Source organism: Amblyomma americanum, chromosome 7, assembly GCF_052857255.1.
Source record: "Amblyomma americanum isolate KBUSLIRL-KWMA chromosome 7, ASM5285725v1, whole genome shotgun sequence".
Lineage (NCBI taxonomy): Eukaryota > Metazoa > Arthropoda > Arachnida > Ixodida > Ixodidae > Amblyomma > Amblyomma americanum.
Genome location: NC_135503.1, coordinates 128,333,714 through 128,361,474, shown reverse-complemented (window position 1 = coordinate 128,361,474; position 27,761 = coordinate 128,333,714). Strand labels below are relative to the sequence as shown.

Here is a 27,761-nt window from a genome sequence, read left to right as displayed (position 1 = left end):
TTTTTGTCGGGCACAGCAAATGCTTTAATGCCTAGTTGTCGGCAGCCTTTGGCTGAAACAGCACGCCATGTGCATTCACCACTGCACATGGCAGTGTGAAGATGAAATGCCAAGCACACTGGCACATCTGGGTGGCAGTGCGCCACTGATCCTTTCTGCCACAGCAGGAGGGCCCATGGCCTCGTCAGTAGGGAGGGCACCACACCGGTCGTTAGGCTCCCATAAGAGGCTCACTGGGTTGTAAAAGTTCTGCACTTGGCAATAAGCGGGGCACTTCTTTCACATGTTGCCTTTCATCTGCCACCGCTCTTTGGCTTCAAACCTGCATGGAAGAAGTGGCGCCCAGTCTCACAAAAACATTACAGAAATCTGGCACACCGGCAGTGTACACTGGGAAAGAACAACTTACAAAAGGTATTGGTACAAAGGAAACAGTCACGGCCTTCTGCTATCGAGCTCAAGGTCACGAGTTTGACCCCGGCAGCATTGGCCAAGTTTTTACGGAGGTGAAACGAAAAAGTACTTGTGTACCGAAGTTTCGGTAGTTGAAATCAATCCTGAGAGAGTGCTCCAAAGGCCACATTCGAACTGTGGCACGTATTCATTAATAATCGGCAGGTTAGAGGCCAGCACGTCACAGGCACTCTGACAGAGATGACCCCCTGTTTCAAGATCTGCTGAGACAACCATGTAAAGTTAACGCTGAAATTGTCAGGTATGAGGTGCTGTGCAAGACACACGAGTTAAGCCTTTTCACCTCAGTAATTTACACTAGGCAAACCACTCTTTGGCAGTAACTCATATACTTAATTGTGCACCGAACGCATTTTTTGTAAGGAAAAAAATTGCACCAATCTGGGAGGTGCGTTTAGTATTATGCAGAGGGAAATATGCACTCCAACCGATTCAAACTTGACTAAATTTTGATGACCGATGTAGGAGCTGCATTTATTATGCAAATTTGTTTGTTACACAAGTAAATTTAATAGTTATTGACAGCATGCTGCTGGTAACCAGCTGCTTTCGTACGGAACTTAATATAGCTGTAACTCACTCCTATTCATGCCTGGTGACTTGAAGACAATGCGAGAGGTAGAAATGGAAGGATCGAATTAATGAGGCTCACAGTAAGGTTACTTCCTGAATATAAATTGCAGCAGTTACTTTTTTATAGAAACTATTATGCTATTGCAGCGTTGATATTTCTTTTTCAGAGCGCGCTTTATTCATGCACTGGTTTGCCATTGCATAAACTGCAAACAGATCTGAAAAGTGCCTTCTTGATGCAAAATACCGGTGCAGACTCTGTCATAACATGGCGAACATGACTGGTTGTCTTCTTCACCAAGACAGGAAACAACCCCTCGTACATTCAAAAGCAACTTGTCTTAGCTAGCTGAGAGAAAAGTTCACACAAATGGCAAAACCAATGCCTGCAGAAACGTGATAGGATAAGTGTCCCCCCTCTTATTGCACGGTACTTGCTGTAATGTTGATTCCAATGCGTTGAGAACCCCACCTCCTAAGGTGCGCTAAATTTCAAATAAGGGAAGTAACTAAGACTGTTTTTGATAGGGGTGTGGAATCGAATATGTTTGACATTGATATTCGAGAATTTCCGAATATTCGAAAATTGCCGAATACTCATCAGCGATCGTATACAGTGCAGACTTACATAAATTCGACCGTGAAAAAACCACAATATCTGGGCAAATTAGCCGATGATCGAGTTAAAAATTCCAGGAAAACAATACAGTGGCCCTATTCCCTTTCCTTCTACGTCATTCATCACGCGGACCGATCGCATTCCGACGCCGATAGGCTTGACCCCCGTCAGAAATTCCGCAAGTGGGCTTTTCCACGTATCACACGTGCTGCAAACAAGACGGCCGACAGCCCGCTTCGAACAATCGCATTGCGAAATCGCGCTTTTTTTAATCCTTCCGTAATACGTTACACATTTAATGCCCACATCCGAAAAATGCGTCCTGTCGCCTTCATAACTCTCCGAGCGTTACTTCCGCCATCCCGTTTTGTAAACTACGCTATGCGGGAAAGCCTACTTGCGGAATGTCACGGGAGCCTCCTGAAGGGGCGCGTCGAGTAGTCACAATAGGGCAAGCGATCCTGTTAAAATCCCGCCTATTGCATGGTGCATTGTAACCTGCACACCTCTTTAGCGAGCGTAACGGCAGGCGTGACAACGATTGGAAGGCCCGTGTCGCTAGGTCAAAAAATAGCCTGGCCGCGTAGTTTCGGTTTCTGAGCTTCGCCGCTGCCCCGCGGCAACTGCAACTGTCGGCCCGCGCGTTCGCCGGTCGTCCAATCCCAGCTCCGCGCGGCTTTCGGACGCCGACTGGCGCGTCGCAGGTTATTTATTTTTTCCTTTTTGGAAACAGTCTCGCGGTTCCGACGCCAGTGTGTGTTCCTCGGCCCCTTGATTGCATTTGTGTTCTCCAAAACGGGCGGCTCGTCACGGGCAAACCGGTGTTAGCGCGATCGAGCCGCCTCATAAGGCCTTACTGCATCTTCGCATTTTCGGCAGGATTTTTTCTTTTTTTCGGAAACCGAGGCATTCGGATGAACCGGGCATTTCTTACGGTCCCTTGAACTCCGAATGAATAAGGTTTTACTAGTCATCATGATTTTTTCCTTGCCAGTCTCGTCATTTTATGGATTTTGCTTTGCATGACCTCATTATAGTTTGGATACTGTTATGCTGTCAAATCAAGTAGTATACATTTCTGTGCACATCATGTTTCTTCATATGATACTGAGGTATAGAAGAACTTTTTGTTGGGCTAGATGGTACATACTGTAACAAAAGAACTGTAGCGCGACCAAGACGAACACAAGAATAGAGGCACACAGGACTAGCGCTAAACTTCATCTAACTTTATTCACTGGCAGCGCAGCAAATATAAGGAAAAAACTCCGATCACGTGCAGACACCAGATCACATACACCACTATCAACAGAACCGTTCAAGATATGCCATCTCCGATTTGTATAAATTCACAGACGTATCGCTAACACAATATACGCCTCTCTTCCTTATATGAAATGCCTCCAGTAGTTCCCTTGCCCTAGTATCTTTGCTTTTGCCCAAAATCTTTATCTCATGAAACCGTGGTTGACAGTCAGAACACTCAGTGCAGTGCTGAGGAAGATGCGCACCACTTAGGTCTTTCAGTGAGCGCGCGTGCTCACCTGCCCTTTCATTTATGCACCGCCCTGTTTGGCCCACATAGACCTTCCCGCATGACAGCGGTATCTGATATACCACCCCGATGTAAGTTCATGCACATCTCACGTAAACGTTCGATTCTTCATTTTTCGTACTCCCTGAACTCCATAGCGCTGTCTCAAACAAATTCATACCGGTACCTCGGCATCGAGATAACAACCAACCTAACCTGGGCTAATCACATCACGAAACTATGTGCTAGTGCCTCCAGATCACTCGGATTCATCAGGCGATCACTTTCCATGTCCACAGCAGCCACCAGACAACTAGCATATGAAACGTACATTCGAACTAAACTAGAATACGCCTCAACAATATGGAATCCTCACCAAGCCTACTTGATAGATTCACTCGAAGCCATCCAGAATCGGGCAGCACGCTTCATCACCTCACAGTATAAATCTCAGCTCAGCATCACAGCGTTGAAATCATCTCTCGGCATCAAGTCATTAGCCTTTCGCAGGAAAACTTCAATTCTTTGCCTTTTTCACAAACTGTATTTTAATTTTCCAGCACTTCGAGAAAACCTTCTACGAGCTCCGGTACGATCATCTCGTCGTTTATTTAACTCCTTAAGCATACAGCGTTTGCACGGCTCCACCAATTATTTCAATAAACCTTTCCTTCCCAGTGCTATAGAAAGCTGGAATAACCTCCCCGAACACATTATCATTGAGACTAATCCTTCCAGATTCAGACAGCTCCTAATCGACCATCTCAACGACAAATAATTTTTTCCTGCACCCTATGCCAGCTTCCAAGCCCTGCTAACTGACCATCCTGTGCTACTTCCAATGTTGCAATTTGTTTTTGTTTATATTTCTGCTACACTCTGTCATGACGTGATGATTTGAATTTGTTACTTCTGTCTTTTTTCGTCTTGTTCTACTTTTTTATATTTTCTATATTTTTCTGTATTTTTATATTCCTTCTATATTTATATTCATTCTATTTATATTCATGTATGACGGCTGAACACCCCCGTACCACCCCCCCCTTATGTAATGTCCCTGACGGGACCCTTAAGGGTTAATAAATGATGATGATGATGATGCAGCAATCCTTAAACTTCTTTGCATGCCTGACGCGGCAACCACTCTTGTCTTTGCTCGCAATTCGCGCGCAGAGCTGTGCCATCTTGCGTGGGGCCGAGAAGGCAACGGACACGCCATGTTTGTTAGCCACTTTTTTCAAGTGGTGGGCTACCTTGTGCACATAGGGCACAACCTCCGGTTTGACAGCCGTTTCTCTGCTGACACATGGCTGCTGCAACTTGATGGTTTCATGAGATAAAGATTTTGGGCAAAAGCAAAGATACTAGGGCAAGGGAACTACTGGAGGCATTTCATATAAGGAAGAGAGGCGTATATTGTGTTAGCGATACGTCTGTGAATCTATACAAATCGGAAATGGCATATCTTGAACGGTTCTGTTGATAGTGGTGTGTGTGATCTGGTGTCTGCACGTGATCGGAGTTTTTTCCTTATATTTGCTGCGCTACCAGTGAATAAAGTTAGATGAAGTTTAGCGCTAGTCCTGTGTGCCTCTATTCTTGTGTTCGTCTTGGTCGCGCTACAGTTCTTTCGTTACGATACTGAGGTAGTCTAGTTTTGTTCACTCTAGTTGCAAAGACCATACACTATTTTGAAAGAAATAAGGGCAACAACATTTGCTTATTTATCATTTTCTGAAATTTTTTTTGCATTGAACAGATGTTCGATATTTGATTCGATATTAGAAGCCATTTTTTCTGCATATTCGCATTCGAAAAATTCAATATTCGCACACCCCTAGTTTTTGGTGATGCTTCACTTGTTTTGCCCGAACGATTCAGATCTCTGCATGTCATCTTTTGGCAACACCAAATATAGTGGAATAGCGATGGTACAAGAATAATGAACATCTGCCCACTACAAGTGTGGTATAGGTATCGCAAATTATTCTAATACAGTATTTGCAGCTTCTGTTATATACAGCAATAACTGCACTTTAACGAGTAAATGCATGACACTGATCACCATGATCTAGGCTGTGCGTTTGTTTTGTTCTGTGCTGATCTGTGCATCAGAGATCAAGTGCTAAAGCAGTGGAGACCCCACTGAAGCCTATCCACAAGTTCTGTTTATGCCCCTAAATGTGACTGAGGTATTAATAAACAGTTCATATGATTAGCATATAACTTAACAGGGGCCAATTCCTGATTACAATTTACACTGAAACCATTTTTGTAATACAACTGCACTGTTTTCTCTATAGTCCTGTCTCAGTGTTTTCATGCGCTGCGGTGAATTCAAGCCTGTGGAACCGACTGTAGTTGGACACAACTCACGAACACGACGACAAATAACCCTCCGAGGAGGCCCTCCAGCCAATAGCGTCAAACGATTACCATGATGTCATGGTTAATCCCATTTCACAAAGGCACCTTTCATTAGTCTGCGACTGCACACTAGGCGAATAATCACGGCGTTATGAGAACCACTCACACTGGCTAAAGGGCTTCCTTTGGTGGGAAATTGGCCGCTCTATTCTTGAGCTGTAACCGACTATAACCCATACATTCACTTTGAGAAAGTAACATTCCATTATCTTCATTGTCGCCATAACTGTAACCACAATACTTCTCTAGTCCATCTACCTTAAACCTGAAATGCCCAGGCATTGAAAACATCGGAGTAAAATAATGAACTTCCAGCATTTGTCACTAATAGTCCTTTTATCGCAGAAATATGACGAAAGCTGTGAGATTTATAAGTAAAAAAATTATTATAGCACGAGTTAGCTAATTTATATAATTTGTGGATTTCTAAGGATGATAAAATTTCCCACAAATACATAGGCAGGTACATTAAATCAAGAGCAAATTTTAAATTTACTGTCACCTGCCAATGCAGCATCACAGCAACAGAAATTTTAGGCATGTTTGGCTATTACGGTTACCTTCTCAATGAGTTTGCCATTACAAAAGCTTCCCGTGTCTCTGGCAACTGACGGTTTGACCCTCCTTTGATAACTACGTTGGGAAAGGCCACTGCTGCAATTAAGTTAGCAATTTTCATAGTTTTGCGGGCAGAAATAAAAAATATTCACATTCTTACATGTTGTGTCACAGATGATAATTAGCTATAAGCATTACAGTTGCTTACATCCTTTTTATCAGTAATGCAGTGACTGGTTATAACTGAAACTGGTGCACACATTTAGCACATTTTCTTAGCAGCTGTAGCGAGAAGTGTGCTCACCCCCAGGGGAGCTTGGTCTGCCTCTTGACATAGTCCCTCCTCCGCTTGGCCTGCAGTTCCTCGGCGCAGCGCTTGGCAGCAAACGCATCCGCAATCTTCACTGCAAACTGATGAGGGGGGTACACACAGTTTAGGAACGAGCATGTAAGTCACACCACAGCACTTCCCCAGCACCAACGTGGCAAATGTTTAAAAAACTTGGGGGCCTCTTTAACCACATTCTTAAAGAAAATGCAATAGCATTTAGGTTGCCTGCTGTGCTGTCTACAATGAATGTCTAATGTTCTTTCTGTAATTTTCCTGCCAAAACTCCGGTTGGAACCGGTTCCATTAACCTTATATGATGCATGAGTCATCACCATCTAGAATGTTCCGAGTACCTGGTGGGCAGGTTCTGATGACGTCACAAAATGATGTGACCTCTCTCAACATGGCAGTGATTCATAAAATTACACATCATCACGAAGACGCACATGCCAAGCAGCATTTGACCCGCTCAAACCCCCAAGACAGCTCATGCTTTGGCAGGTTCTCTATACGTACGACTAAGGCCAGCAGTCTGCAAATTCAGTGATTAATTTCTCTAGCAAAAATCAAAGCTTGCATTAAACACTGCCTACTAACCTGATAATGAAGTGCCCTGCTTAGGCTCAAAATGCATCAGGCACCTTAGCACACAATATCAGTGACATTTTTCTGCCACAAATGCCAGCAACACTTTTCTCATAGGCATAGTACCTGACATGTCACATTTTTAAGGGAATTTTCTTATTTTTCTACGGTTCAATACAATTCCTAGCAGCCAGTAAAAACTTGCATCATCTCATTGTTTCAGTAATGTGCTATGCTTCACTTGTGATGCTTCTAAGCAAAACCAACACACAATGTATTTCCAACAATAAACACAGCAAAGATCAGTTGGCAGAACACGAGGAATGCTGTGGCATGTTCACTGCACAATGTAAAGATGCCCTGCTTGCTTACCACTTGCTACACTCTGGTCTCAACCCATATATGCCAATTGTGCAAAAGCTTGCGCCCACTAGGAAAGGTTGAAGAGGCTCTGTATTATTCCTGTGCAAAGGTTGAGTTTCATGCTTTCAGTTTAGTGCATTGTGAGTGTTTTTGCAAACTGTCACAAGAAAACCACCGCACGTGATGAGAAATGTGATGTTAAAGTCGCGTATCTGCCTAGTGTCCTACACTGTAGGACAGCTCAAAACTTGGTGCTCAAAAAATATTTCCAACAACAAACTACTGATTATGGATTCTGAAATGAAAAGAGCATTATATAAAAAATATTTAAATTTTTTTCACACAACTGAATTTTCGGCACATAGGCGTTAATTCTGTATTCCACTGTGATGCAAAGCAACCAGCCTACATGACCATCTGATTTCAATAGTGCATTGCTTCTGACACCAGTTGACAATCTGCACCAAAAGCATGCTCCTTACACATGTGGCCATGCCAGCTCCTTTTTGCGCTGCACTTTCAGCACAACGCAACCGCACTGCTGCCTGTTTAGTTGGCACAACCTACAATGCTGGCTTTGTGCCTATTGTTGCTCACCTGTCTGTTGGCCAAGTGGTCACTCAGCATCTCCGCCTTCTCAAAGTCCCCCTCAGCGATGGCAGCATCGACCAAGGACTCGAGCTCCGTCTGCAATGACCACACTGTTCAAAGCAACACAATCGTGGGCAAAAAAACATCCAAAGTGTGCACCTCGTTGAGATAATATCCCTTGACCCCATATTCATGCACATCTCCCATTATTTATTTATTTATTTAGACCTCAAATGCCCCTTGGACAGGGGTTTTACATGAGGGGTGGGCGGCTTCACAAAAGAAAATTTTCAATGGCTGTCCTGAAATTTGTCACACCGGACCGGCGAACCTCTTCTCTTCAGGCAGATCATTCCAGTCTTTCGCTGTTTGTGGAAAAAACAAGTGAAGGTGCGGTGATGTGCGAGCGTGCGGCGGGTATACAGACTTGGAATGATCGGTCCGGGATGAATGGTGGTGAGGGGGAGATATAACGCCGTTATCAATTGGAAAATGATAGAACTTGTGGTAGAGAATGAGCCTGGCTAGTTTACGTCGAGTTTCTAGATTGAAAAAATTTGCATTAAATTTTAGAGCTGTGACAGTAGTATAGGAAGAATAGTCATGAAAAATAAATCGAGCTGCATGGTTTTGGATAGATTCAATGGAGTTAGAAAGATTAATCTCAAGAGGGTCCCAAACTGAGCATGCATATTCTAACTTGGGCCTTATAAGCAAGGGTTTTTATGGAATGGGAGGAGAATTTAAAATTTCGCCTGAGAAAGCCGAGAATGCGGTTAGCCTCGTTAGATATTTTCGCTATGTGAGAGGACCATGAAAGATTCTGTGTTAAAATAAGTCCTAGATATTTATAAGATGTCACAGAGAATATTGCTGCGCTACCAAAAAAATACATGGGCACTATGTGAGAATGGCGGTAGTGCAAAGTAATTAATGACGTTTTGCTGACATTTAAAGACATTAACCAAGTTTTACACCATTTTTCTACAGTTTGTAAGTCGCATTGAAGAATGAGAGCATCTGAACAATCGTTAATTGGTCGGTATATAACACAATCATCAGCAAACAAACGGACGTTAAAAGATATATCATTAGGGAGGTCATTGATGTATATTAAGAAAAGCAGTGGGCCCAGAACAGAACCCTGAAGCACACCAGAAATCACAGGAGACAGCGGAGAGGAATTTTGCAAAAACGAACTGATGGCGGCTGATCAAAAACCTACGTAACTAGTTATAGACTAAGGGATGAAGATTTAGGCGTGAAAGTTTCAAGAAAAGTCGATTATGAGGAACCATGTCAAAAGCTTTCTCAAAGTCTAAAAACAGTGAATCTACAGGTATGTTAAGGTCTAGGTGGGAGTTGATGTCGTTTGAGAAAAGTGCAAGTTGTGTATCGCAAGATAAATTCTTAAGGAATCCATGCTGACTAGAATGAAAAAGTTGTTACAAATAAGAAAATGCATGATTTGGCTAAAAATGATATGCTCCATCAACTTAGAAGAAACGCTAGTAATGGAAATTGGCCGGTAGCCAAGACATGATGATGACAATCCTTTTTTCGGAACTGGAATAACCTTACCTGTTTTCCAATTCAGCGGCACCTTTTCAGACGAAAGTGACAGTTGAAAAATGTATGACAGGATGACACTGGTAATTCTTTTGGTGCTTTTGAGTACTTTGGCGTTGATGTCGTCAATTCCAGCAGATGAGGCTCATTTCAGTGATTCGATTAATTTGCAAATGCCGCAAGGTTCAAAAGTGATGTCTGGCACGTTGGGATGTCGAAGGTTAGGAAAGCAAGGAAGATTGCCTTCGGGTTCTTTGGTGAAAACTGAACAAAACGCACAGTTTAGAGTGGTTGCAACTTCAGTATCAGGAATAGGAATGTCGTTTTGGTCAAGTATTGTTATGGATTTCTTCGGGCATGGATTTATAACCTTCCAGAATTGACGGGGGTTAGTACGCAACATATCAGGAAGTGAGGTAGAAAAGAAAGATCACTTAGTTTTTGCAGCTAGAGACTGAAACATTATATCAGTGCCACGGTACTTTTCCCATGTGCGTGAAGTGTTACTTTGTTTGGCGATGCGGTAGAGTTGTTTCTTTTTATTGTTGAGGCGCTTTAAGGTGTTATTGAACCAGGGGGAAGACGGCTGTTCAGTTACAGTAATTGTGGGAATATGGGCTTTGATTAATTCCTGCATTTGTTATTTAAAAATTAGCCAGTTATCTTCAACTTAACAACAGGAGAATGTATCAAGAAAAGAGAAACTAAACTGAGTTAACTTTTCATTGAAAGCGATGTAATCACTGACTCTGTCGTAGAGGGTTATTTCCTTCTTTACTTTTTCCGGGTATGCTATACGAGATTGATAAGTAGCATGAATTATGGAATGATCGCCGAGCTCGGGCAAAAAAAGTTAGCGCAGAAAGGTTATCAGGATGTGTGGTGAACAAAAGATCGAGCAGACTGGAAGACTGAATATTATGCCTTGTTGGGGTGGAGATAAGCTGTGGCAAGCCAAACGTAAGGCACGTGTTAAGAAATTCACTTTCGGTGTTGTTCGTCGACATTGTTAGTGCTATGTCCAACCACGCTACTGCTGCAAAGTTGAAATCCCCGAACAAAAGGATTGGTGTGCTAGGAAAGAGATGTGTCAGAGTGCAAGGTGCCTCGTGGAAATATGCGACAAAGCTTTAATCGGCGTCTGGGGGTCGGTAGCATGCTCCTAGTATTAAATGTGGTTGGGAAATTTTAGTGCAAACGAACAGTATTTCCAACAGAGAGGAGATATCAGTTTTAAAGCAGTGTAGACTACGGTTAGTTGCTGTTAACACCTCCCCACTGCGCCTCTCATCGCAATCGCAGCGGAAGATATCAAAGTTAGGTAAAGCAATCTGAAGTTCAGGATTGGTGATGGAAGAATTTAGCCAGGTTTCAGTAAGAATTGTATCGTTGCGTGCGGCAGACGAGACACGACCAGAGGCTCCGAGCAAAGGGAGCAGAAGAACCGCCCCTTTATTGAACGGCCATGTATATATACACAGAAGTGGGGGAGGAGGGTGTGTTCCCTCACCAACATGTTACGAGCATGACTGTTATCGCGTACGTCACACGGGTCGCAGATACGAGGCCCGTGCTGCACCAGATATGATACAAGAATGACAACGTTGCTAGCTGTAGTGGAAACAAGGTTAGCAACTGTGTCAAGCTTTGGGAGAATGCTTCTAATGTTAGTATATAAAACGGAAAAAGGACATTTTGGTGGTTGCTCTTCAGACCTAACTCCTAGCTATGAAGGACGTTCAACTACTTTCTCTGTTGAGTGATCATAAACATAGGTAATGTGTTCCATAGTCAACCTGTCATGTTGAAGTTTACAATATTTACCTTTCGATTTTGCAAATTCAACAAGCTTTTTGCAGGCGAGCCGAGTGTTCGGTGAATAATCCGATGACACATTGAAATTGGTATTTTTATTTCCGTGGGCCTAATTTGTCGCTATGCTGTCTGCGAGTGAAACCACTCTCCATGGAAACTGCCACCCCACATTTCATGTTCTCTGGCAGCCAGCCTCACAAGCTTGACCCACTAGCTTGAAGGCAGAAGTGAATGTCATCATTCTTCAGTGCTGCAGTCCTCATAGATGACGTGAGCTTCCAAGAAGTTCTTGCTAGGGCAGCCCGCAGATGACAGCCTACATTCTTCCATTCTTACTGCCATACATCGTGAGTTTAAAGGTGCACTAAAGAGGAATCTGAACTCATTTTTTTACTGCGGGAACTCTACGTACACGTCCCGATCATTGTTAGAAACTTCGAATTATTGCCCTATACGGCCGATTTCCCTCATTCAAACCACGTTAAACGTCCCTGCTCCTGTCTTTTTTTGAACTCCAAGCTGAAGGTAGGAGGAGTCAACAAACGCGGGGAGTGCCTATCAGCCAGTCCCGTGACAGCTTGCCACTCTGCCATCAGCGTAGTGATACGTAAATCAAAGAGTCCACGCGTATTGTTATCTCTGTGGGCCTAATTTGCGGCTATGTTGTCTGCGAGTGAAACTATTTATTCACAGAAACCTAAAAAACAACATAAAAGTGAGAGCAAAGCCACCACGGGACTGGCTGAAAGGCACTCCACGCGTTGGTTGACTACTCCTACCTTCAGCACCGAGTTCAAAAAAACGCGGAAGCCAGGTAATCCTATCTAAATTACAGAAATCGGCCACATAGGACAACAATTCCAAGTATCTAACAATGCTCAGAACGTGTACATCGAGTTCCCACAGTAAAGACAAAGTTCAGATTCCTCTATAGTGCACCTTCAAGAGGCACGAGGCTTTCAGGAATAATTTTTTTGTTTCTTGATGCATCTACATAAATTTTTTTAAAGATATCAAAATAATTTTGCAACTATACTAACAAAATTTCATTGTTGTAGCATCTCCACAAATTATTTCCTAATATATATTTTCCTCTCAATCTTGTGAAAAATTGTAGAGCTCCACAAAAATGTGGCAAAAGGTTGGCTCAACATTCATTGTGTTCCTACTAGCGCGACAGGTCAAGACATTCTTAGAATTTTTTTTTACAAAATTTTTGCAATGTAGTGTCCATTGACACATCTACAGTGAGAAGAAAATTTCATACAATAAATTGAATTTAAAATTCATAAAGTTGAAAAACAAAAAAACACCTCAACCTGCACTGCGGTCCTAGGAGTGCAACAAAACAAACGAGGTCAAAATACATAAAACAGTTGGAAGAAATAAGCTCCACAAGGTGAGCATCTAGGCAGAAAACAGTAACAAAGGCATTAAAACGAATGCTTGGGCAAGTTTGTGTGCATTTTCCTGAAGAATAGCGTCTGTACGTCTTCCTTCAGTCCTCAGCCAAGTTCTTGCTGTTGTTCAGGAAAATGTAACAAAGAAAAATACCCATTGTTCAAGCGTCTCTCCGCAATGCAGAGCCACCACGGTTCACAAAAGAGCATTTTTACAGTACTTCACAGTCTATTTCAGCGAGAAAAATTCGGACAGCATCAAAAGTGAGGCATACAAGTGTATATTAAAGAAGAAATATACCAGCCAAAAAGACGAACACACAAGGAGAGAACAACACCGGACAACGGCTGGACTGACGTACGCGTTGGCACAATTACTCAGAGGTTGACATAAAAGGAAAGAGCACACGGTAGAAGAAAAGTACTGAAGCAGGGCTGAATGGTAGGCCTGTTGGTGTGGAATGTTAAAGATGAAATATGTTTGCATGTTTGTGTATTTCTTTTTATGCCAACCTCTGAGTAATCATGCCAACGCGTGCGTCAGTCCAGTCACAATCTAGTCACACTTTATTATAAAAGGTCTAGTGTTGTTAACAGTTTACTACCACACAATAATCTCACATTAAAATGGAACGTGTGACTGATTTCGGCAACGCCTTCGACAGTGAAGAGCACGGGAAAGCAGACCAGGCAAATGCCACCTCATATTGGAGGCCGCGGGTCGTACGCAAGGCGCGCCGCTCCAAACCGTTGGTCAGTCGAGCGCTAGGTATTCGGAGGATCTTGATCTCAACTTAGAATCACATGACATTTGCCAGTAAACAGATCTAGCAATCTGCTTTACTTTTGCGGTTATTTCGTGCCCGTCGTCAGGCGCACGTCCTATCATCCATTTGAAGGATTTGCCAGGACTGCACGAATTCATCATAAAAGTGTATGTCGCAGCATAAAAAAAGGATGCATAATCGAGGCTCTACTTTAGTAAAAAATTTAACGGAAAAATGCCAGCCCCGTGTAAGGGCTGCACCCTGTCAAAACCGCGGAAAAAAGCGCACTTACATGAGTATACGCGGTATAAAGAGAAATGTAGTGGATGCTGCGAGAACTATATACATCATGTGTAAAAAAAGAGAAAGGCAACCGGCAGTTTTGAGTATAAGCAATGAAAGTTGGTGTACCTTTGGTCCACAGCTGCCATGGGGCACAGGACCGGAAAGGTGGTCATTGACCGTCAGGAAAGGGCGCACTCGCTCCCACTTCTGCTGGTCCTCTTTGGGGGGTTTCTCTCTACAAGCAGTAGTGGAAGTTCAAAGAAGCATGGTAAGTGCTCACAAGCCTCCAGGGAATACACAATGCTTGGAAATTACACAGCATAAATGGAGAATTTCATCAGCGATTTATGGTATATTTCCAAAAATCCACAGTCTGTGCAACACTGGAAAAAGTGCATAACTTGTGGCAGGCTCCATATCTGAATGCCAGGACCACTGAGTGGGCCGGGTTCGAACCCCCAGACTAGGACCAATTTTTCCTTAACTATGAAGTTCCTGTGGAAGCTGTATAGCTTGCAGGTGTATTGTTGCACTTGGGTGGATGCCAGTGAGCAATTACTCCTTTATTACCGCTATAAAAACACCACCGCACAGTTAAGTGATTGTTCCCGTCAGACATGAAGTGGTTTGCAAGTCTATGGAAAACACCACACCTTATCAACGGTCTGGCACAGGGCCTTTGTAATTTTAGTAGATGTTACGGTAAGTTGTATTACGTTATGTAGGGTTTAACGTCCCAAACCACAAATGGGCTACGATGGATGCCGTAGTAGGGCTCTTGATGAATTCAGATCACCTAGGGTTCTTTTATGTGTGCTGACAGCACAGTACAAGGACCCTTTCGCAACTCATCTCCATCAAAATGCAGCCGCTGCGGTCAGGATTCAATTCTGCAACCTTGCGCAATTTTAGTTGATTCCGAAGCATATCATTTGACCTAACCAAGAATCTAGTATGCAAGAGTGGGAGCACAGAAAAGCAAATGCTCGGCATCACAAGTGGTAAAGCACAAAAGGGACGGGGAAGAATTAAGCGCAGAAGTGAGCACAGCCCAAGCAGAAGAAAGGAGGAAGAACATGTGACATGGCCTCTGTGGGGACTCGTCCCTTTTGGTTTGCTTCCCTGCAATGCATCGTCCCTAACAGGTGCCTTAACTAAGAAGGGAGGGTACTAGCGTCGCAACGACACGAGTGCCATGGACGGCACAATTGCTGCGCGCGCGTGGGAGAGCTCTCTCTTCGGTTCGGGAACTCAAAGCGCGCTGACGTGCCAGAGCGGTGCGAACGCTCTCCACCAGCAAGGTGAGGCTTAGTGGGGATATTTTCCCTCTGGCTCGTACCGTCTGGCCTAGGAGCTTCTCCCCGCCTTAAAATGGATGAACGTTTGCTCGTAACCTTGCTGGTGAGTCAGACGACCTCGATTCCTTAACGTATTTTGTTGCTAGCTGGCGTTGTTGTAGCAATACATGCCTTGTTTGTGTCAGCCAATTAAAGTGTCGTTCCTTTGTTCCCCCTCAGAGCAAGGCTTGCTGTGGTCGGCGTGCGCTCGGTAGCACATGCGATCACAGGGTAGGGTCCGAGCAGTTTTGAACTGTGTGAGCCGAGGTGAAGCGGGGAGAACATATTCATCCCCCCTATTTACAACCACACACCTTCATCAAGCAAAGACCTGCACACGCTAAGGGCATAGAAAGCACAGATACTGAGCACGGCCTTGGTATCTGGAGTCAAGAATAAAGGGAACTACTCATAGTACACTGCGGTCTCCGCCCACAGTTCCTGCCATCACTTCCACCCCCATCTTGTTTTATGCAGAATAACTCAAGAATACCTTAAAAGAAAAACGCAAAGATAAAGCTCAACCACAAGAGCAGAACAAACAAAATACAAGTGCCATCTTGCGACTCTTCTGTTCTTGCGGTCTCTCTTTTTTAAACATTTCTCGCAAGGTGCACCCAAACAATCTACCCCAAGTCACTGTGTTGACTCAATACCTCAATATGTTGCCACCTGCATGGCCTCATTTCGAGTCACACCACCTACATAACATCTGACAAGCATCACTGACCCATGCGTTTAAAATTAGCAAGGTGGAGCTTTGGGCTTGCTGGTATTGCATTTTCATCATTTTTATCATCATCATCATCAGCCTGACTACGCCCACTGCAGGGCAAAGGCCTCTTTCATGTCTCTCCAATTAACCCTGTCCTTTGCCAGCTGCGTCCACCGTATGCCCGCAAACTTCTTAACCTCATCCGTTCATCTAACCTTCTCCCGTCCCCTGCTACGCTTCCCTTCTCTTGGAATCCACTCAGTTACCCTTAAGAAGATAACGGAGTGCATTTTACCAAAAACAAAAAAGACAACGCCGAAAGGATGGGATTAACAAAGACAAGACAGAACGTTCGCTAACTGACAACAGATGGTTTTATTCCAAAACCACACTCGAAGAAAAGCAATGAGCAATAATGCGCATGCCCAGCCACACAGCAAAACAGGTACATGTAGAGATTGTGGTTACGAAGGCCTGACCATGGAAACACCATGACCAACAAAAAATACGCAGGCACTCAGACGGACGTAAAGATAAAACCCTTGAGTGCCTTACCCCTAGCACAAAGAAAGACAAACAAATTTTATCTAGGATTAAGCAACTGGAGTTCTTTTTTCAGCAGAGCAAGTGACGTATCACTAACGCAGGTGTCCCTTCCAAACTTGTGAATAAGTGGCGCCTCAAGAATTTCTCTTGCCAACTCGTCTTTTGATCGGCCAACAACTTTGGTATTCCACAATAGATTTTGGAATAAAACAAGCTATCTGTTGTGAGTAAATGCTCATCCTGTGTTGTCTTTCTTCGTCCCATCCTTCTGTGCTATGTCTTTCTGTAAAATGCATTTAACAGTCAAGACCTTTGACCCAAACAGACACATGCACATTTTTCAACCACTCCATTCAAGCCGATAGCAAAGAGCACGAACTCCAGAGTGCCACATTTTTAATGGAAAAGTAATCCAGGACTACACTTTAAGACGAGGAGAGAGGAAGAACTTGGCAGGATGGGCGCTGCACTCAAACAACTTTTACTGAAGCAGACACGTTACATTTATAAAGAATGAAGATGCTGAGCGCATGTGCATTCATGACTGCAGGGAAAAAAAAAAAATGCCAGCAGGTTACCGACAGCCGACTGCATTTAATAGATATTCAACAATCTGAATTCACTGGCTCACAGGTGCTGACACACGTGTCGCCTCTTTCTTAGATAAAAAAAAATGCTTATGACAATTCGCGAGCTAATCTCTCCTTCGACTTATAATTTTGATTCCCTCAAGTCGTGGCTCAGTTATGATCGTTTTCATCTTTGCAAGAGCGGCAATGGGCAGGTAGATTCTGCAATGATTCAGAAACGTTATCTAAAGATCGCTCAAGTTCCCTGGCATGTTCGTTGACATGCGGCGAGTTAGTCCGACATATGCTTTGCTACACGAAAGGGGGATCTCATGCACCACACCCGTGGCATACCGCACCTACAGCTTCGTGTGCTTCCTTCCACAGCCGAAACTTGCAGGGCCGCGACTGCTGACCTTGGGGCGTATCATGGCCAATTTATCTGGCATGTTTTGTTAATCCAGAGCAATTCATCAATAATTTCTTGAACTGCAAGCTTGACCCTCAGTTGAATATTTGCTGCAGGTTCAATAATAAACAAGTGTTAACTGATGATACCTGTGTCCCCCTATGTCCCTAGTGCAACGGATTCAGCAATAAACACAAGAATGACTCAGACAACAAACCTGAAAACAGAAAGCTGCCCAACATCAACTCAGGCCATCTGCATTTAAATGCACCTTACAGATGCCACAAAGGAGCTGCTGGTTGGAAAAAAAGACTGCCGTCATGTGATGGCACAAGAAATGACAAAACTTGAGGGGACACTTCAGCTCTGTCTTAAGGGTGGTACACAGTAGCATTAATGGCTGCCTCAAGCGGCCAGCAGTTCTCTTTGCATATCACTCCGCCTAGGTTCTTCTTACATGGCCATATATGCGAAATTGGCCATTCTTGACCTCACATTCATAGATCCCTGGGTGTCCTCATACCACTCCTGGCGCAGTGGTGCAGCAGTTAAGCGACGCACCACTGCCCGGGCAGGCAGCTGTTACAAACACAGCAACCGAAGAGGCTTGTGAGATCCAGGTTGCTCTTCCCGAGCAACCTCTCACAAACAATCATTAACTGTACTGCCACGTGCCAATGTGGGCCGGTTGTGATGACATCACAGGGTCACGTGACCTTAACGTAAGAGCGTTAAGGCTTCCGTTTTGCAGAAAATCCGGCACCGGCGTTGTGATCGAAAAAGCAGGTGGCTGTCTTACCATTGCGGTCTTGTGACCTTGTGATGTCATCACAATATGCACACAGCAGCAGGTGCCAATCTGCCCACCGTGTTGTTGAGTAACATGCCAGAAAGAAACCAAAAATAAAAAAAATAAAGTATAGAACAACCAATACTGCATATATAGGCGTGTAAGCAGAACCTAGGCAAAAGAAAAAGAGTGCTTGCACAAGAGGTATCTTAGCATTGTACTCTTAAGGATAGGTTAAGCGTTGTTCAAGTTTTTTTTTTTTTTCTGACTCACATTCGCACTTGCACTACACCCACGTCACAAATCTGGCTGCTGTCATCCATCTCGCACAATAGCGCAAGTGCCTCATGACTCTTTTGACAACTGCTGCAGGTCAGGTTTACCATTCCCGTAAATATATTAGTGTAAGGGCCACACTTTTTTTCCATGATTTTGACGGGTTGCAGCTCTTACACGAGTTAGGCCTGTAGAAACGTTGCATTGTTGCTGTGACTGTTCTCGATAATATTGTAAACACTGCTAAATGACCACACATACTTTATTCAAGGAGATTCCTCATCGCTTTCGCTCTGGCAGCTACTTGAAGAGCTTGTCTCATGGACGCCTTCCCAGAGGTAGCCGTCTGGTATGATATTCCAGTCACCTTGAAGCTTTTCACAACAGTGTCGCATTGCACTGAACGTCATGTCCTTAAAATCCACAAAGAAATTTGCTGCAGTGAAGCTCTCTTCTACCGTAGAGTAGGAGCCTCCTCGTGAACGTCCCCTGCCATCCACTCGGAGTAACAGTGCGGGAATTCAGCTTTAAATGGCCAATTGACAGAAACATCCAGCAGCTGCAGGATGCTTGTCATTCCTCCAGGAATGACAGCTAAATTTGTTCCGAGTTTTGGCGAGCCGGGCCTTGACATGGTCTGTGAGACGGGCTCGAAAACTGTCGAGGACGAGCAAAGCCCTCTGTTGCGGCAGGCCGCCCGGTCGCTTCGCCCACACCATTTTTACCTAGTCCAAAATGAGTTCATCACACATCCAACCTTTTTCATGGAAAAGAACGATAATGCCATCTGGAAATTTTTCTTTTGGCAGCGTCTTCCTCGTGAAAACTACATATGATGGCAGTTTTCTGCCATCTGAAGTGATGCACAGCACCACCATGCACCGTTGCCATTCTGCACCAAATGTACGCACGGAGATGCTATTTGCACCTTTAAAATCAATTGTTACGCGACAACGTATAGAACTCGTTCAGTCAAAAAGCCGCTGGTATAGTAGTAGCCGGCATCGTGTGTCGGAAATAATCGGCGGCTGCGTAAAAAAAAGTATCATTGTAATTTGTTTTTCTAGTGATTCACTCCTGATTGGTGTGTGATAGCCAATGACGAGTTAATGAAATCACTGGAATTAATTTTTTAATTAAAGAAATTAGAAATGGAAAAATTGGAAAAAGGGGGTTCAAAGGTGTAAAAATGCTCAGAATGAAAAGCCAATGCTTGATGATGCTAATTAAGAAAATTTAGAGCATGTAATTGATCAATTAATTAACTGGAGTAATTGAGAAAATGAAAACTGCATTCGAAGGTGTAAAACTGCTCAGAATGGAAAGCTTAACCCACTACGCTCTCGCGTCATGCTCTTAAGGCAGAGCTTAAGTGTCCTCTCCAATTTTTTTTTCTGGTGTATCGATCCAGAAAGGCGTCTGATCTGCGTTCCCTATCTGAGACAGGTCATAGCCGTGCTCCCTTCGAAGGCTGTTAACGAAACAGTGGAGCTTACACAGTTCGTCCTGATACTCATAGTGCATGTTAAAGAACCCCAGATGGTCAAGATTTCCAGAGCCTTTTACTACGGCATCCCTCATAGCCTGAGTCGCTTTGGGACGTTAAACCCCGACAAACCAAACCACCATTGGGCAGCTTTTGGTACAATGTCGTTCTGCCCTGAATAGAGAGCGCGTTCCGGTACATAAAGCATTGAAGCCATCCCCTACTTGCTTTAAAATTTGCAAGCAGAATACCGAGGTGGCAAGCGATGGCAACGGCTTTCAAGCGGATCATATCCGTCAACACTGCGTGGCCGTTTTTTTCTTTTCGTTGTGACATACTCCAAAAGTTCCTTTTCAAGCTCCGGAAACTTGTACTGCTTCCTGCGGAATGCTTTCCGGTTGTCGTTCATACCAGCGAGCTGTTCTTTCTGGTTGCACCACCGACGCACACACTTCATGCTGACGTTAAGCTTGCGTCCAGCCACCCGCTTGCTGTGTTCTTCGGTGCAAGCGAGGACTCTCAGCTTGAAGGTCGCGGTGTACAAAATCAAATCTCTGCCTATCGTCACCAAGTGGTAAACATAGATTGCAATCCAGTGAACAACTCTGCACATAGCAACCGCAACCGCACCAACACACTGCCTAAGACCGCAGCACCACATAAAGCAAAAATGGTCCCTGGAGCGCAACGGTTGCAAAAACAAGAACGCGTCCCCACATGATCTCAAAGCACTGATGATGATAGGGGGTTGAAAGCAGCTAGAGCAATCTAGTTGCCACTTGTGAAACTTAACTTTTGCTGGTGCACGAATTTTCGCATTTGGCTAGGAAAATATTTTTTTTTTCAAACTTTCGGCTCCAAAGTTGGGGGTGCGGCCCTTACATAAGTATATACAGTAGGCCCAACTCACTTTGTGCTGCCCTCCTCAGCTGCTGAGCCTGAAGCTTGCTGCCGCCGCTTCAAGCGCGCCCTGTAGCGCTGCTCGTTACGGCGTCTCGCACCTGCTTTCCTCTTGCACAGACTCCCCGCTTCCAGGCTAGCCACAGCCAGCCTCTGCATCAGGTCAACAGGAGTGTTGTAGTCACATACTTGCAGTCTTCCCCAAGTCAGCACGGTAAAACACCATGTACACAGTCGGGCCCACTTACGATAAACCACTGAGCTTGAAAAGTCGCACTTAACAAATGTGCAGTGGTTTAGTTAGTTCAGACTTTTACCAACATTTTCAACATTTGTTGCATGCTGGTTCAACTGCTTTCTTAAAAAAGAACATTTGCTAGTTTAAAAAACATGCTCATGAACATACTCGCAAGTCACGCAACAATGCTAGTGAAAAACACTAGAAAAAGTCCTGCAAGCAGCTATCACTATAAACAACTTTTAAGTCATCAATGGGCAACTGCAGATAACATCTGGGTGTCTACCTAACTCAGTTGCCTCGACAGCTATATGCCATTACAGTAAAAACAACCACTTATAACGCACTCTTTATTCTAAAGCTGAGCATGTGACGTTGACTGAATGAAGCAAATCCTGGCAGAACAAGGCAGTTTGCTAGATTCTGTCATTACATGACAGGCATGATAGCGTGACAGACAAAAAATGAACCAAACCAGACAAACCAAAATGAGTGAACAAACAAACAAAAGTTACGTAATGACACAAAGAAGAACCTGGGTGATCGATGTCATGTTCAGGAAATTTTTTTTTAGATTATATGACACTCAACGCCACACCATGCAACTTTGTACTGCTAGTACCATTCGTATAGCTGTCATGTCCCTTAGCTGTCATGTCCATGCATCCTGCCGAGCTACTTAAGCAATCGTTTCTGAGTTACAAGTGTGTCAGTGATGTCTGTCACTGCTGGTATCGAGGAATACTGAGGAAAGCCATCTTCTATCAACCAAACAAATGTGCAAATATTACTTAAAGAAAACAATCTTATTTACGATAATTGAAATCAAGGAAAGCAAACATTTTCCAGGGCAAGTTTGCTACAGGCCTCTAACTGTATAAACGATAAACTGCAGCCTTTAGCCAATATATGAAAAAGGCTGAGCAAAGTTGAGGAAATAGCAGGTAGATTAGTTATACAGGAGCTCTCATAAGAGATTTTGATGACATAAAATATGATCCTTGTCAGAACAGCTCTCTGACAGACAAAAGAAGATAGCTTTAAACTAAAGAAATATTTTAAAGGTAGCCAATAATAACATGGTGTCTTTGATAGAGTACAAAAAGAGGCAATTAATATTTCTAGAAGGATGAATAGGCTGCAAACAAACATTGGGTTAACGGGCACATATACTGTGCTAATGAGAGTTATCCTAAGCAAGAAAAGGGTGACAGCCGAGAAAGTTTTTTTTTTTTTATCAAACCGCAACTGAAGGCACTGATTATAAAAAAGAACAAGGACATGAAGGATTGAAGGAGCAAAACTACTCTGCTCTTATACTAGCCTTGGGTAACTCAACTCCACTTTTTTTTTTCAAGCTTTAAGGTCATTATGCGAGTGCTGAAAGTGCACGAAATAAATGAGATGCCCTAGAATGTTTCATTCTACAGTACAAACACAACACTGAGGTTGTGACTAAGATGTGGCTACATCATCATCATCAGCCTGGCTATGCCCATGGCAGGGCAAAGGCCTCTCCCATGTCTCTCCAATTAATCCTGTCCTTTGCCAGCTATGGCCATCGTGTCCCCACAAACTTACTAATCTCATCCGCCCACCTAACTTTCTGCCGCCCCCTGCCACGCTTGCCTTCTCTTGGAATCCACTCCGTTACCCTTAAGGGCCAGTGGTTATCTTGCCTTCACATTAAATGCCCTGCCCAGGCCCATTTCTTCCCCTAGATTTCGACTAGGATGTCATTAACCAGCGTTTGTTCCCTCACCCACTCTGCCCTCTTCCGGTCTCTAAACGTTACACCTGTCATTTTCTTTACATAGCTCACTGCATTGTCCTTAACTTAAGCTTAACAATTTTAGCTAGCCTCAATGTTTCCGCCCCATAGGTGAGTACTGATACAGCAGTTGTATACTTTTCTCTTGAGGGATATTGGTAAACTGCCATTCATGATCTGGAAGAATCTGCCATATGCACTCCACCCAAGTGTTATTCTTCTTTTGGCCTTTTGTTAGAAATGAACACACTGAAAGACAGTATATGGTACGTGGGTTTTAATGTCCCAGGGAGGCATGGGCTATGAGAGACACTGTGGTGGATGGCTTTGGATTAATTTCAACCACCTGGGGCTCTTCACTGCGCACTGACATCGCCAATACGTGGGCACATTGCGATTCCCCTCCACTGAAATGCAGCCGCCAGGGCCAGGCTCGAACCCACGTCCCCACGCTCAGCAACCGAACACCCCAACCACTGTGCCACCGTGGCAGGAACAAACTGGAGAGGTGGCACTGGAGTTAGATTTTTGATTAAGAACGACTTTACAGGGAACACACAGCTTGGATTAAAGGTACTTTATACTTTTCTTTCACCAGCAGTCACCATATACTTCAAGAGCTAGCTAATCAAAAGTAGTAACAGACAACATACCAATGAACTAAAACCATGGCCTCGGCAAGAACCCATAGTATTAGTGCCGAGTACCTTGAAACCATTTTTAAATGTCTTTGAAATCGAAGGTATGCTGTTTAGTGATGAAAATAATTCCCATGACCTTCAGTACACTGGCAAAAATTTTTGAGGGTGTCTCCCAGTAAACTTTCCAGCTGTAATGCGCAGCCAACAATGCAGTTGTTGTGTATCACCTGGAGCAAATTCATTCAATGACTAATTGCCATTTTTTATTTCAGAGAAAATCATTTTGAAAGCTTCTAAAACTGTTTTTTTGCTGTTATTTTCAGATGCATTAAAAAATTTGCACCTAAATGTTATGAACTATAAGATTTCAATAGCTGGATCTTCCTTGTGCTGCCACTGCACATTTTATTATTTATTTTTTCAATTCCACTGAAGCGCATCCTTTAACATGTTTTACTTCAGCCCATCACTGTGGCTGTGCATTTTCGTTCACCTAGTGAATCTGTATGTCGCATGGTGCTTTTTGTTTCTCTTTCTAGGCCTCATTATTTGCATGCAATCATGTTTATTCTTTAGAACTTTGGAAACCTGCACACATCTCGTCCTTTTTCAAGCAATGAGCCCCACCTGCTTGGTCTAGTAGCAAGCCGCAGTACTGACTACAAATAACTAGGATATTAAAACTTTCAACAGCTTAACAGCTGGCACAATCAGTGATGCATTGCGCAAGGCTTATTCATTATCTCGTGAACAGTGACAGACCGTGACAGTGCATCTAGACAAAAAGCTGCGAGAGCTTGGACAAAACCATTTTAGCTCTGCCCTTAGCCATTTCATATGTTCAACAAGACTATCCGTCAATGATGTGCTCTATCGACATATTGCTTGAAGGCATACAGTTCTGCTATACATATACAATGAGGGTGCACCCCCCCGCCAAAAGTATACCACAAAGGGATTTGCTTAATTCTGAGGCCTGCAGCATGTCTCGTGCATCCTCAGCGACCGTAACCGCTTGAAAGAGGAATGGCTTCGCGTCCTCTCCTCAGTATACTCCTCAGCTTTGAACTGCTAGATGCGCTAGGCAGCCCCACTAAACAACTTAGGAGCAAATTCCCCTTGGGCTGCATACTTTTGATGGGGACTGCACCACCAAATGTTCAGCTGCAATGTCCAAATCAGGTTAGAGTCATGCAGCGTTTGTGGAACTATTTGATGCTCCCTCTGGCAGCAGCCCACTACACCTGGCACGAGAGTGCACTTATTTCTGCCAGCTGTCTTTCAGTTACCTTTTTTCTACATGTATAAAGCAAAAAATTTTTACACGTGTGCACAATGCGAGGCACGATGGAGACTGCCTTACGGTTCGAAAATGCGCTGTAGGTGGTGATGACTAGTCCGATGCAGCAAACTTTCCAATTCGTACTCGCTCATCTCTTCGTTTATTGAAGCGACGCTTGTTCCTGTCAGGAAGTTCTACAGAACTCTCCATTTTCCGCGAACAAACTTGCAAGCCCCTTCCGTGTTCGATTTATTGAGGGTCGTTAGCATTTGGCCCTCCCATGACCTATTTCCTTCACTCCAGCCCTGTCGTCGGTGGGTAGTGCCTTTGGCGGCGCTGGCTGAAAACAACATCGAGTGCGCCGACTAAATTTCGGTTCCCTGACGCCGGCAAGCTGGAAATCCTTCGATGCCCTGCACGCATGGCAAATCAACCTTGTTCGGAAATGATGGCTACACGAGATAAAAGTGAACGCGGCTGTTACCTCTTGGAACTCGCTGCGAAGAGCGGTTGGAGTGGCCTTCTCGGCGATGCTTCCACAGTCCGCCCAACACAAAGACAGAGGTTTATGCTCGCTTCTAACGCTTTTTCGTGGTTTTGATGAAAATATGTCCATCTCGCTCAGGTCAAGCTCTTCATCACTGTTTTCTGCAGAGCTCATCCTCGGCAATTTCTGACGATTATATGCACCTGGCGCAGTGACAACGTTCAAGCGAAATGCTGCACATTCAATTGAACGAGCCTTCGCCGTACGTAAAGATACTGCAGAACTGCAACATTTTGTTTCTTTCAGCCAACCAATTTGAAGCTCACAGTACGTGAAACGAAAATAACAAAATGCGTGCAACCGAGCACTTGAGACAGTAGAGCCTATGCTTCAGACCACAACCGCAAGGCTGCAGGCGTAAGCTTAGTGGTTTAGTTTCGGCTAGTTTTGGCCTTGGTTTCGGTCTTGGATGCGGTTTTGTGGCAACTGAAAATAAACCAAAATCTTGAAAAAAAAAAAGGAAAAGTCGTTTTTTTCTTAAACTTATGAAGAAAGCAAACAAACACAGCTTTAAAAAAACCTTAGAACTATTCTAGCTGGACAGGTGATCGACACGAACGTGCTTTTTGAAACGGGGAGGCAGCTGATGCTTGATATTGATGCTTGATGTCGTCGTGTTTTGTGTTCCGTCTGTGTATATAAGCGCTTTTCACCAATATGATATGCAACACTAACTAGCCCGGCTGACAAGCTTATGCTTGGCTACAGTGAACTATTCTGTAGCTTGGCTGCATTCATAGTTTCTCACTATTTAGAAACTCTATGGCCTGAAACCGTCAAGGCCACCCTTTATCGAATGAGCGCTCGTATGTGCGTGTTTCTCCCTCCCGTCCTGTGTTATTCTGCGCAATGTTTTTAATTATGTCGCTACACCAACTGGCCCAACGCTCTACCCTATTAAGCGGCAAGCTCTAACGAAGCAAGGAAGGAAAACCCAGCGCTCATTTCGTCACCGTTTTTGAGCAGACGACACTCGGCACACAGCAGACAACACCGCGGACAAAACCAAAGCCTGCTATCCACGTCGTTACTTTCTATAGTCGCCGACAAAGTGCAATACCTTTATTTCCCAGCAACGTTTAAACACGCTGCAGGATCACAGAATAGCGTGAATGCGCACATGCAGTTGCATGTATGACCTCCAGATGCCACGAAATGCTACTGCCCCGTGCCCTGTACGGCGGCGCTGGCATCAAGGCAAATTAAACAACGGGGAGTAGGGAGGTTAGCATTGGGAGCACATGGCAATACACCAAATCAGGGGGTACAGGGTGATATGGGATGGGCGTCTTTCGAGAGCAGAGAGGCTAGCAGTAAGATAGCATTTGAGGAACGATTGAGAAAGATGGATAAAAAGCAGTGGGCTGGGAAAGGTTTCAGATACCTGTATATAAAGAATGTTGACACGAAATGGAGAAAGCGAACTAGAAAATTGACAAGCAAATAACAGCAGTATAAGGGTGCAAATCAGCAATTATTGCATGGTTAAGAAAAAGGTTAAAGAAACAGAGAGAGCTCTGTGGAAAACAGGGATGCTAACGAAATCGGCACTGGGAACATACCGGACCTTTAAACAGGAAATTGTCAAAGAAAATATGATAATTGTAGGGGAAGCTCTTTGTTGTTTGAGGCCAGGACTGGAGTTTTGCGGACTAAGACGTATAGAGTCAGGTACCATGAGATAGACACTTTGTGCATTGCGTGCGGAGAGGAGGAGGAAACGGCTGAACACTTGATACTTTTCTGTAAAGGGCTTCACCCTACAGTGGAAAGCAGCGAGGCTGACTTACCCAAGGCATTGGGGTTTAGGGATAGTGAAGGGAAAGTGGATTTTAAGAGGTTAGAAGTAACCAAGAGAAGGTTAATCTGATTAGTGGCTAAAAGCAAGACAAGAGCAAAATTTCACAAGACATGGCTAGGTGGTTTGAGCCACCGCCCGATTTAAAGGGTTCAGCCGTATCCATCCATCCATCCATCCATGAGGCACCCTACTGCCCTGTACTACACTTCACTACCCTGGTATTAACTCTATACTGCCCTGTAGAGTTACTTAGCCCTTGAGCGCTCGTGATTCGCGACCACATGTATTCTCCACCAACGCGCGCGGTCGCATCGCCTGTACCCCATGTTCATCTTTCTTCAAGCATGCGTAGCCCTAAGTGGGCACGTGAGAAGCTGCAAAGACAGCGAAGGACAGGTGTACGTCACTCAGTGGAAGAACTGGTTTCCAGAGCAACCTGCAGTATCGCATTACACACAATGGTGCATCTGTTGAATCAGCTGCTATCTGGTTCATAGCACGATGGTTTCGTCGAGTTCGGCACATGTTCGAGGCGCCCACACTATGTTGCATATAAGCGCGC

The 27,761-nt window shown here is 44.1% G+C and overlaps 1 protein-coding gene across 1 annotated transcript; it reads right to left on the bottom strand.

The window, feature by feature from the left end:
- On the bottom strand, positions 1-25,775 carry LOC144099567 (uncharacterized). Its single transcript, XM_077632984.1, has 6 exons — positions 25,336-25,775; positions 20,930-21,072; positions 14,018-14,126; positions 8,062-8,151; positions 6,490-6,596; positions 1-322 (listed from the first exon to the last, which is right to left on the bottom strand). The coding sequence occupies exons 1-6, from the start codon at positions 25,510-25,512 to the stop codon at positions 280-282; spliced, it is 669 nt and encodes a 222-aa protein (XP_077489110.1). The 5' UTR covers positions 25,513-25,775; the 3' UTR covers positions 1-279.
- Between the last annotated feature and the right edge of the window lie 1,986 nt (positions 25,776-27,761).

Excerpts from the sequence above, each read along its gene's own strand:
- LOC144099567 (XM_077632984.1), bottom strand. The coding sequence starts at position 25,512 with ATGAGCTCTGCAGAAAACAGTGATGAAGAGCTTGACCTGAGCGAGATG. Across the intron at positions 6,597-8,061 it reads ACCACTTGGCCAACAGACAG|TTTGCAGTGAAGATTGCGGA; the intron begins GTGAGCAACAAT and ends CCCCCTCATCAG. Across the intron at positions 323-6,489 it reads CAGACCAAGCTCCCCTGGGG|GTTTGAAGCCAAAGAGCGGT; the intron begins GTGAGCACACTT and ends TCTTCCATGCAG.